The sequence below is a fragment of the Pongo pygmaeus genome, chromosome 4 (assembly GCF_028885625.2).
Source record: "Pongo pygmaeus isolate AG05252 chromosome 4, NHGRI_mPonPyg2-v2.0_pri, whole genome shotgun sequence".
Classification (NCBI taxonomy): domain Eukaryota; kingdom Metazoa; phylum Chordata; class Mammalia; order Primates; family Hominidae; genus Pongo; species Pongo pygmaeus.
In genome coordinates, this window is record NC_072377.2 from 39,026,206 (window position 1) to 39,038,900 (window position 12,695).

At 38.2% G+C, this 12,695-nt stretch overlaps 1 protein-coding gene across 7 annotated transcripts in view; it reads left to right on the plus strand.

Annotated features, from left to right (window-relative positions):
• Positions 1 to 12,695, plus strand: part of OSMR (oncostatin M receptor) — a 93,626-nt gene that overhangs the window by 36,566 nt on the left and 44,365 nt on the right. For all 7 annotated transcript variants that reach the window (XM_054489565.2, XM_054489562.2, XM_063664756.1 and 4 more), the window contains exons 5-7: positions 920 to 1,204; positions 2,443 to 2,578; positions 3,129 to 3,280. In XM_054489565.2, the coding sequence (XP_054345540.1) occupies positions 920 to 1,204; positions 2,443 to 2,578; positions 3,129 to 3,280 (573 nt within the window). The remainder of the gene's footprint in view (positions 1 to 919; positions 1,205 to 2,442; positions 2,579 to 3,128; positions 3,281 to 12,695) is intronic.

A 12,695-nucleotide genomic window follows, 5' to 3' on the forward strand; every position in this document is an offset into this window, starting at 1 on the left:
GCCACTAAGTGCTGGAGCTGGAACTCCAACCCACACAGTCTGACTCCAGAGGTCATGTGCTTAACCATTACATCCTACTATGGAAAGAAGGACACATACACAGGGAAAGAAAATATATTAAAAAGATAGTAAGAGGTTGGGTGTGGTGGCTCACATCTGTAATTCTAGTACTTTGGGAGGCCAAGGCGGGCGGATTGCCTGAGCTCAGGAGTTCGAGAGCAACCTGCACAACATGGCGAAGCCCCAGCTCTACTAAAAATACAAAAAATCAGCCGGGTGTGGTGGCACATGCCTGTAGTCCCAGCTACTCAGGAGGCTGAGGCACGAGAATTGCTTGAAGGTTGGATTTTTTAAAAACTTTAAAAAATGAACGTTTTAAAGACCCCTCACACTTGAGGGACTGGCATTTCTGAGAAGGTAGGAAGAGATATGATCTCCAGTACAATGAAGAGATTATGAGGGATTTTGGAGCTGCATAGACCTTGCCAGTCTGAATGTTGCTTTGCCACTTTCTAACTGAGCAAACTTTGGCTAAGTCTTACCTGACCCATTGTTGTAAGGTACTAAGAACGACATGAGATAATGTATATAAACACTTAACATGGCCTTCAGCAGGGCTGGGACTTGATAGAAAGCAGTTACAATAACCCAGCTATAGCAATCATGCAATTATCAGAGTGGTAATAGTAATGTGCTGTCTGTGGCAACAGCAGTGGTATCAGTGTAACAATAGGAGCAGTGGTGGAAAGGATTGTCTTGCATGCACCAGAGAGTAGAGGTTTGGCAGAGAAATTTAGGTTGCTATTTTCTCCAGGAGGTAGAAAAAGCTAAAGTTATCTGTGGAAGGCAAATGGATAACTTGTTTTAAGAGGCTTGAATTTTGAGTGCGATTCTAACTTGGCTATTTTTTTTCTTGCAGTACAAGATTCTTTTGGACAGGATATATTGTTCGTTTTCCCTAAAGATAAGCTGGTGGAAGAAGGCTCCAATGTTACCATTTGTTACGTTTCTAGGAACATTCAAAATAATGTATCCTGTTATTTGGAAGGGAAACAGATTCATGGAGAACAACTTGATCCACATGTAACTTCATTCAACTTGAGTAGTGTGCCTTTCATTAGGAATAAAGGGACAAATATCTATTGTGAGGCAAGTCAAGGAAATGTCAGTAAAGGCATAAAAGGCATCGTTCTTTTTGTCTCAAGTAAGTATGCAAATTCTCTGTGGCCCTTTCCTCTCATTTCCTGAGGAATAGATTAAATCTCCTTTACTAGAAGACAAACATTTCTACCCATGATTTTGATTTTCTTTTGTTTCCCAAGTTTTCTAGGAGAGGCTCTGAAGTCGATGTCTTTAGCAATATTTCCAGGATTTCCTGTTGTTTTCTTGTCCTTACTGAGAGTTGTATTCCTAGAAATCAATAGTATTAAAGAAGACACAGTTCAGGTCATGACCTGGACCACTGGGAAATACCCTTTTTTGCCCAGCCATGCTGGAATTACTTCGAGATCATGGAGGGGGGTAGGAGCTACAGATTGGACAACCACGGAGTCAGCCAGGGTTGTGGCCTAGGAGACCTGGGTTTGAATCTTCTTTCCCTGGCTGGGCGTGCCATCTTGCCAAGTTTCCTAGCCTCTCCGAGCCAGTTTCCTCCTTTGTAAAATGGGGACAGTGATGGTGATTGTGAGGATTAATGAATGTGGGTAGTGCCTGGCCCCAGTAATAGCTGCATGCAGTAGGAGATCAGCAAATGGAGGCCATTACTGTTCTTAACTGTGCAGTAAATTGGTTCCATCGGATGTATTAGTGGAGTGGGAACATTTTGATTTTTATATAGATCTGTGTGCGCACAACTAGTGGCCTCCTGTATTTTGTTTTGAGCATCTCCTTCCCCTGCACAGTAGGGAACATCTACCTTCCTGCCTCCCTTGCCAAAGTCAGTCTCCAGTTTCCTGGTTGCCTGGTTCATCTGTGTCCCCTTAGCGTGGCCACTAAGGGCAGCAGTAACTCTGGGGATTCGGAGGTGCTTTGCCATTCCCTGAACACTCAACTCCTGCCTGTTGAATTTAGCAGGTTTACAAATCTGACTGATTTTCTTGCATCCCCGAAGCATTCTGTGAGCCACAGCACCCGAAATGAAACATTGGCAGGCACTGGGGATACAACCCTGTCAAATGGACATAGCCTCAGCCACTTGCATAACATGGACCACCCATGCCCATGACATCTCAGAAAATCACAAGGGCAGGAAGGAGAAGGGGCCAAGATGAGGTGGCCCCTGAAAAGTGACTTTTGGAGGCTGTTGATAGGTAGCCTTCCACCTCAGTGACCCCTTCATTGTTCAGAGTAACTCTGTGGCTTCAGACTCTAAACAGAGCTTTCCATTTGGCTTATCTTCCAATAAAAAGATTTAACTAGGTCTGTTTTCCTTTTTATGGACAGAAGTACTTGAGGAGCCCAAGAACTTTTCTTGTGAAACCCAGGACTTCAAGACTTTGCACTGTACTTGGGATCCTGGGACAGACACTGCCTTGGGGTGGTTTAAACAACCTTCCCAAAGCTACACTTTATTTGAATCGTAAGTTGGCTCTGGTTACGTTATTGACAAGTTCTTCCTCATTTGAGGTGCTTGTGACAACATGGCAAAAATCTACACTTAGATGTTGCAGGAAATTTGAACAAATATTTCAGAACCACCTGCCAAGGTCAAGAGGAAACCTTTAAGTGGTGACAAGTGTCTAATACTTTCTACCTGAGGTTTTTTAAAAAGGAACGTTTAGCATAGCATGGTAAGAAAGACAGTTAGTGTATACCCTGACGTGAAAATAGTCCTGTCTGCTAATCTGGGTCTACCCAATTTCTGACTTTTTAGGAATATTCCAAGTAAATTAAGGGATGTTCTCGCCACCCATGGGGAGTCAGTGATTCATGTTAAGACATTTCAGTACGTATGTCAAATTTGTAGAAACAATATTTTCGTTATTGGTATTTGTTGGCGATGGATCAATGCCATTATGGGGAACATAGTTTGACAGTCACTGAGTATGCCCTGAGGGATAAGGGATACATTTGCTTTGACAAAAGTAAAAACCTCATAATGGTTGTGTTATTTTGTTTTGTTTTTAAAGATTTTCTGGGGAAAAGAAACTTTGTACACACAAAAACTGGTGTAATTGGCAAATAACTCAAGACTCAGAAGAAACTTATAACTTCACACTCATAGCTGAAAATTACTTAAGGAAGAGAAGTGTCAATATCCTTTTTAACCTGACTCATCGAGGTGAGACTAGAGTTGTCACAGCCCACCGTGGCCACTAACGTGTCTTTGTTTGACAGACTGTGTGATCAAGTAAATGTGCTGTAGATCTTTGCCTCATTCACAGCGGAGGTGAGAGTGAGAATTTATACCTATTGTTCATGCCACGTTTCTCCTCATGGATGCACGCATCCGCTATTATTTGTTTCTTTTAATAATGTCACGAGCACCAATGAGCTTACTATCCAACTTCAAAACTAGGACTCTAACAATAACTTCTATCATATCTCATCCTGTAATGCCCCCACCTTCGCTCCTTCCGCCAAGATAATTATCACTTTAAATTGTGTGCATGTGTATTCTCATTTCTTATGTGATGGTAAAAATGCCTTTATTTTGTTTGGTTTTAATGCATAGAAAGGACATCAAGCTGTATGTAATAATTCAGTAATTATGTTTATATAATATTAAATTGCTAATACTTGCCCATATTGTTTAGTGTTGCTATAGTCCATTCACTTTTACTGCTGTGTAGTATTTCATTGTGTAAATATTAAATATTTTATTCATGCATCTCCTTTGATGGATTTGCAGGTTGTATCAAGGTTTTTGCTCTTGGGTACATGTTAATATGAACATTTTTATACATGTGTCCAGTACGCATCTACAGTTGTTTTTCTTGCATATATACTTAAGAGTTGGATCAGATGTAGAATATGTTCAACTTATAGGATAAGGTCAAATTGTTTTTCAAAGGAGGAATACCAATTATACTCCCACCCTATAGATTCGTATATTCTTACCAAGTTGGTATTGGCACTTTTTTTATTATTGCCAATTAAATGGCTATAAAATGGTATTTCATGATAGTCTTGAGATTGAATCTCATGAGTATTTTGGCCACATCTGTTTTCTCTTTTATGAAAAGCTTATGCAAATTGCACATTTTTTGTTGGTAAGAATATTCATATATTCTTGATACTGATTTGTTGTTCATTTCTTTACTGCTGATATCTTCTTCCAATTTGTAACTCACTTTCTTTTATATGTCTATTGATTAACAAAAGTTTATCATTTTTAAAGCAGATAATTTTATAAAAATATTTTAAAGATACATTTCCTACCCCGAGATCAGAAGGACAGTCACCTATAAGTTTTTAGTAAGAAGTTTAAAGGTTTTTAAGAAGACAAATTCCAAATCCATCTGGGATTGATTTTTTTATATTAAGTGAGATAGGGTTATGACACTGAATTTTTCTGTTTGGTAACCATTTTTCCATATCTGTTTATCAAATAACTTCCCTCCCTATGATCTGACATGCCACCTCTTTCACTATTATGAAAGTGTAAGAGAGTTCTGGATTCTTAATTCCACTGGTTGGTCTGTTTATTCCTGCACTAGTATTGCAGTAACTTACTTAAAGTTTCAGATGAGTCTTGACATCGGGTAGGATAAGTCTCTTACCCTATTCTTTTTCAGAAATATCCTCACTATTCTTGGTGCCATACTCTTTTATGTAAAACTGATAATTTACCAAATTCTATGAAAACCCCTGCTGGGCTTTTCGCGGGATTTGCACTTAATCTATAAATGCAACTTGGAGAGATCAAAATCTCTATGTTACTAAATCTTCCTGTGCATGGACATAGTATCTTTTTATATTTCTTTAGGCCTCTGTTAAAATCATTTCATAAAGTTTTAAATTTTTCCCTTGTATACTTCTTGCATATTTTTTGTGCTACTGATACGGCTGCAATGACTGGAGGAACATCAGGGTTCTTCGTTTCGCGCAGGTTTGGATAAAACGACACAGACACATGTGGAGTGGTTTTAAGGACCGAAAAGTTTAATAGGCAAGAAAGAAGGAAGGAAGAAGGAAACAGGTCCTCCATACAGAGCCAGAGGGAGGAGGGATTTGAACAAAGAAAAAACCCCATGTGCAGCAGAATAGTGGCTGCTTATATGAGGAGGCTGGAGGAGTTGGTTTCTGATTTGCATAGGGCTGAGGGTATTGATTTGACCAGGCATGTCATTCACATAGCCCAGGAAAAAACTGGCCCTCCCACCCTAGCCTTTTAATATGCAAATGCAGGGCACCTTGATGTTCTACACGCGTGGGGATATGTGGGGGCTGCCATGTTGCTAGGCACATGTTGGGGCAAGGAAGAAGACGGCGCGAATTGCCATGTTTGGGTGGACCCAGTTTGTTTCTAATGGCCAGCATTTGCACATTGAAGCTTGGGTGGGATGGCGGGGGTGGGGTTGAGAGGGAGGTTCTAAGAGCCAGGGCCTTTCTGCTAGACAAGAAACATTTCTGGAGCTGCTTTAAAAGAAACAAAAAACTTCCCAAGGACCCCTTTTAACTCCTATAACACTATAGGCACTTAAAAATTTCCTGAAAAGAGTTAAAATCATTGTTAGGATATATCCTTCCCTTTTTTCTTTCTCCATTTTGAAATTTTTAAATTTTAACTCCTTTCTCATTTAAAAATAATTGTACTATATCATCATTGTCAGAGCACATAGATATTACCTGTTACATCATCTCCCTTTTAAATCTTGCTGCATCTCATGAGTCCACAAGTATATATGTTTAATGTTCACCATTAGTGCTTATGCAAATATTTCTCTGGTCATTTTGATTATCTGAAATTTATTCCCTAGTACCTGCTTCAGAAAGTGTTTATGAGAACAACAGTCCCCTGAATTTTTGAATGTCAATAAAAGTTTTACTCTGGTCTTTGTATTTAATGGTCAGTTTGAATAGATATAAAATTTTTAGCTTATATTTTCTTCCTTGAGTATCGTAAATTTTGTTGTTGCATTTTTTTTTTCTGGCATACAGCAAGGCTGATGAAAAGCCTAGTAGTAATGGTAATCTATTTTTTTCCCCATTAGAAGTCACTTAGTTTTTTTGCCTAGATGCCCAGAGGATTTTTTTCTTTTTCTTTAAAACCTTTGTCTTGGTGTTGGCTATTCTAGGTTGATGTGTTCAGTAATATGGTACATTCTTTCAATATGTAGTATCAAATATTTTTTTAATTCAGGAAGTTTTTTGAATTATAGTTTTTGGTATTTGTTTGGCCGCCTTCCCTTGGTTTCCTTTTTCAGGAATTCCTGCTAACTCTATATTGAATCTTTTTTCTGATCTTTAATATTTGTCACTTTCTCTTGAATTACTTTTATCCCTTCATTTATTTTATTTTAAACAATTTTTTCTCCCTTTACCTCCTATTTGCTTAAGAAATTATCTGTTGTGTTTTTTTGCTCTGGTAACTACTTCCAGTTTCACGTCTTCAATTTTGAATTTATTTTTTGTTTTATATCTATTTCTTTCCTGAGTTCTGTTACCTTATCCATGATGTTTGCTAAATCTGATTTATATTGTTCTCTAATATCTTTTATCACTTTTACAATGTCTTTTAGTCTATTTTGAAGTAGTTGTCTTATCATCATATTCATTTCTGCTGTATCTGTGATTGTATCTTCTTTTCCATTCACAATATTATCTATATGTGCCTTTGCTCTTATTATTTGGTAATCTTGCTAGAAGTCTAACTACTTTGATTTCTTTTTAAAAAGAAACCAATTTTGCTTTGAAAATTAATTCTTTTTATTGTGTTTTGTTGTTGAATTTCCACTGTAATTTTTATTACCTGTTTTCTTCTTCTTTCTTGGATTTTTTTCTGTTGTTCCTTTTACTTTCATAAATTGGATATTAGTTCACAAATAAAATATTTAAAGCTACATATTTCCATTGAAATACCAGTTTTATGGCATCCACAACAGTCCAATAAGTTTTAACTTAACATTGCAGTGCTTTCATTATAACAAACTATATATGATACCATTTCTAATCCATGAATTAATTTGTGTTTCAAATTTTCCAAAATGAAATTTTTATTTTTTTGTTATTAATTTTTAACAAAAATTCACTGTGGTCATAGAAGGTGTCTATGTGATACGTGTTCATTGAAATTGTTGAGGTTTGTTTTATGGGCTTGTACCTTGCTGAAAGTGTGGTCTATGGACCAGAAGCATCAGTATCACCTAGGAACTTTGTAGAAGTGCAGAATCTCAGGCCCTGCCTCAGTCCTACTGAACCTGAATCTGTATTTTAACAAGGTCATCAGGTGATTTCCTATCTATATCAAAGTTTGAGAAGCATTGATCTAGTCTCTGATAAAGTAGGTTAAGTTTGTCCATTGTTTTGTTCAGATCTTCTGTATCTTTCTTGGTTTTGCTGACCGGCCTATCAATAATTGAGAAGGGTGTGTTAAAATTACTCACTATTTTGGTAAAATTGTTTATTTCTCCTTGAAGTTCTATAAATTTTTACTTTACATATTTTATCAGGTTCATAGTTTAGAATCGCTGTATCTTCTTTAAGGTAATCCATAGATTTCTTGTATGTCTTTTTTAATGTTTCTTTTGTTAATTTTAAACTCTTCATCTGTTTGTTCTAATACCACTGCTAAACTGCAGTCTGTAAATCACTTTGTCGTGTTTCTCTTGTCATAGTCATGCTGCTCAGATGTCTCACTATCTTGGTTTCTGAGCTTGAATTCCCCTGTAAGTATCTTCTATGCTGGTAGGCAGCAAATACCAGGGAAAGGCTACAGGCCAAACCCCAGCCTTGTCAGCTCAAAGTCTAAAGCAGAGCATGGCCTAGGGATGAGCTGAGGATAGAGAGATATAGGCACCCCCAAAACCATAATTAATCACTCTTCATGGTACCAAACAACCTTCAGGTCAGGGTTTCACCTTCAGCCCTGCCCCCCACTTTCGTCCCTCAAGAAGCAACATTAAAAGGTTAGATTGGAATCTACCAGACCTGTGTGTCTGGAGGAGAGAGAGGAAGAGAGTCTCCCAAGCCACTTGATTTCCTCATTTTCCTCAGCTCCTTGCCTTGCAGGACTTCTGTTCTTTCCTGTTCTTACTCCTGGGAACCCCTGCTCCAGTGGTCTGAGTTTGAGTTTGATTACTTAAGCATTTTTTTTTTTAAGATACAGACAGCATGGCTTCATGTGACCTACATGTTCTGGCACAGGTTGGCTGCTACCTTCTGCAATCTGCTGCCCAAGATTGGCATTTGTATTGGCCAGATGGGACCTATATTTTATATCATACCTGAAAGCTTTCCACTGTAGCAGAATCATTACAGAAACTTGTATGAGATTGGTTACTTAGGAATCATTCTTGATACTTTTCTCCCTTTTATCTTTCAGATTCACTCCATCTGCAATTACTATTTATTTTTTTATTTCTAAACATTTTTAAAACATACTCACTTCTTTCTGTCTCCACAATTTCTCCCTTAGCCCAATGTATTTCCCTCCTGACTTGGGCCACAAATACAGCTTCCCACCAGATTTATAAGTATCTTCATATTCTCTATACCCAAACAAAGGTTATCATCTCAAAACCAAATTTGATATTATCGCTGCTTCAAAATTAATAAAGCATTTTTAAAGATATAGACAACGTCATTTGATGTAACTCTCATGGTCCACCACAGGTTGGCTGCCACCTTCTTCTTTGTCTGCCCCTTGTTTTTTCAGTGTGAGGCCAGGTGCCTTCTCTGTCTCCTACAGGTTTGTTGCAATCTCTTTATCTTTATACATGTTGTTCACTTTTACTGGGATGCCCCCCTTCTCCTTTTACCTGCTTAACTCTTACACATCTTTAGATTTCAGCTTAATCCTCACTTCACCCTCCAACAGAGCAGGCACTGGGGACCTAGCAATGAACAAAATTGAGTGACTGCCTCTAGGGAATGCATATGCTAGTGTGTGTTGAGAGGGCTGGATTGGGGGCAGGATTGAGGACTGTAGATCTATAGCAACGTGTTAACATGTAAAGAAGTCAATACAATAATTTCAAGTACGGTAAATCCTATAAAGAAGGTAAAATTCAAGTAATAGGGTAGAGAATGCCTGGGATGTTGCTGCCGTTAGGATGGTTATGGAAAGCCTCTAAGAGAGCTGTCTTAAAGGATGAGGAGGAGACCTCCAGCCCCGCCCAGCTCAGTGTTTCCCAGCATGCACTGCAGTGGCATGTTTTCCTTGTGCTGGAAAGCAGTGTTTAGTGTCCACACTGTCCTAGTCAGATGGGAGTACTACCCTACCAGTAGTCTGTCTTGATGTCCTTTCTTCAGTTGCTGTGTGAGTTGGCTGTTCTTTTTTTTTTTTTTTTAATTTTTTTTTATTATTATTATTATACTTTAGGTTTTATGGTACATGTGCGCAATGTGCAGGTAAGTTACATATGTATACATGTGCCATGCTGGTGCGCTGCACCCACTAACTCGTCATCTAGCATTAGGTATATCTCCCAATGCTATCCCTCCCCCCTCCCCCCACCCCACAACAGTCCCCGAAGTGTGATGTTCCCTTTCCTGTGTCCATGTGTTCTCATTGTTCAATTCCCACCTATGAGTGAGAATATGCGGTGTTTGGTTTTTTGTTCTTGTGATAGTTTACTGAGAATGATGATTTCCAGTTTCATCCATGTCCCTACAAAGGACATGAACTCATCATTTTTTATGGCTGCATAGTATTCCATGGTGTATATATGGAGTTGGCTGTTCTTTAGTATCATTCAATGGCTACTTGGCTTGCAAAGGACAGGGTTCATGGAAAGCCCACCATATTCTATGAGAATGCATTCATTATTGTGTTGCTTGGGTTGTGAAGGATGTTACTTGCTCACATTAAAGTCTCATGGGTTACTCAAAATGATGACATAACTTTCTCATAAGGGCAGCTATGGTAGTCTGAGCATTCACATAAGTGACACGTATTTGACCTTTTTAGCCAGCTGTCATTCTACATAATGAACAGAGAGAGAGATTCTCTGAAAGAGAATATTTGGGACTAGACATTGCAATGGGAATACGTGTGCCATAGTAAACTGTGTATATTCAGGAATGTAGAGGAATTAAAGGAAAAATGAGGAGGATTATATCATTGTTTTGAGATAATTATCCTTAGCTACAAGAATCACTAACAAGGGTGATATCAGTCCAAGTTTGGACAAGCAGTTGCTGGGCAGTTGTCCTTGCAGAAATTTTGTGTGTGTATAAGACTGTGATGGCCTTTATGCAAGATTATGGTTTTTGCAGCCTTTTGTGAGAAATTTTTTATTCGGATATTCATGCATGAGAACTCTCCTTCCCTTCAGGGCCTTCCCTGGCTTCATTATTCATGGTTTTAAAAAAATCAGTTGACTCCATTTTTATTCTGACAACTTTCACATTTCTGCCTTTTGATCAAGATCTCTCTCTGAAATTATTGCTGATCATCTATTAACCAGGATGGACCTGTCCTGGGTTACTGGTCTGGTCCCACATTGGAGGGAGTGGTTGGCAACTAGGGGTCAGTGTCAAAACCCTTTTAGCCATATTTGAACAAGGGAGGTCTGGAGGGAGTTGCTCTCAGGGTAAGCCTTCCTGGAGTCCATTGTTAAGTTCAGTTCATCTATTCTGCAGTCTTTTGGCCATCCTCTCAAAGTGCTGGGCCAGCATTGTTCTGTTAGGAGTAGTACTTCAGCAGAAATTTGACAAGGAACAAGTACAAAATTTTAAAAGGAAAATGGAAAATAAAGTTAATAGTAATATGATAACCCCAGATTGCCTAATAGTTTTGAGCTTTGAGCCTCACCTTAAGGGCAGACAATTGAATAAATCAAATGACATGGGACTTAGGTGAGACCTGTTGTAATTATGTGACCTATTGTTTAAAAAAATTGTATGTATACAGGCCTCAACTTCTCCAGAGGAATTTATCCATATACAACATGTAATATTAGCAATAGCACAGATATTTCCTTATTTCATGACTTGAAGGAGTTCTGGAGTCAGGTTCTATCAAGTTATCCACAGAAACTACTGATTGTGAAATTTCAATTACATTATTATCCTGTAAAGAAAAAGATACGCCTAAGAAAGGAAAAAGTAAGAGGGGCAAGAGTGTTGTTATGATGGGAATCTTGTCCCATCATCTTGGGAAAAGTTGTTGACTACATAAAGCCGTCAACCTCTTGTCCTCGTTTGCAGATTGAAGGTCACTGGGTATGGAATTAGTAGGTTCCATTACCTTTCTGTGCAGCTCGTACATCAGGCCTGAGACTTGTTCCTTGAAAGTTATATTAAGTTGTCCAGCTTCAGTTTAAGAGCTTTAGGAACAGAGCAGGTTTTGGAGAGTTATAGCCAAATATTGGAGGAAATTAAGAGAATACAGGATCTAGTCCAGCCTACAGGCAGATAACAAGAACTCAAAATCAATGCACTGGTTTATAGAAGGAGAGTTGGGTTCAAATGATATGTCTGACAAAATGGGACCTGTTCATGTGGCTACATTTTATTTGCCCCGATAGGTAATTTAATGAAGGCTGGGTACCAAATTTTGGGTAAAGCAATTTCTGCAGCAGATTTATTTTTGAAAACCTCTTCCCTTTTTGTGTTTCAAATGAGTTTAGGAGTTAAACATTCAAATATTTACATTTTAGCTAGGACTAACTAAATCGTATCAGAAGACCAAAATCTACAAGTGACCTTCAATTTTAGCAATAATTTATCTTTTTGTTTGCCGGTCTTGTTGGCTCAATTGGTCAACCTAAGTGGGAAATGTTTTAGAAAAAGATACTTAACAGTCCCCCACTCCCTTGGCTTTTTCTGGCTCATGCATGGCAGACAAAGCAACATTTTTATGCCAGGCAGAGATAACTTACATTATTGCTCTGAACTCAAGATTTTGACTTGTTTAATCTGAGAGCCTAACTTTTTATAAACATTTATCTAGTTCTTTTCCTTTTAGATTATCAGTCTTTTAATTAGCTATTATATCACCCTAAGCAACTGCTAGCGAGGCAAACCTAATTTTACATTTCTGAAAGGATGACTCTTAGGTGTACAAGGCTAGGTTGTTGGTTGCCACAGAGCTGTTGTAATTTGAAAGCCCCCTCTTTTTTTTTTTTTTTTCTTATCTTGGCTGAAATGCCTTAAGAAAAACTTCTAATTGGCTTTTGAAATTAGCAACAGTAGAATATCTTAATTCAAGTGAAAAAGTCAATACATTCAGAGTAAGCGGAGAAGAAGAAGAAAAGAAAAAAAGAAATAAGTTGGGAGCCTCTGTATACCAGCATTTTAAAAAATTCTATAGCTGTAGTTTCTTAATTTGGTACCGAGAAAAACAAGCCTGGGGGCATTGAATGATTCTTAAGATGACCATTGACTGAAAACTGTGCACGAGGAAAAGCCAAGTAGCCAGCCAGAATACTTGGCATGCCTGAATACTGGGGAATCCCATTCTATTTGCTATTCATCTCTCCAGACCAAATAAATCCTATAAATCCTGTCAGGGAATGCCAGGAGTTTAGACCAGTGTTTTAGATGGTGATTAGCCACCTTAATGGATTTTATTTGGCCATCGTGTGGCC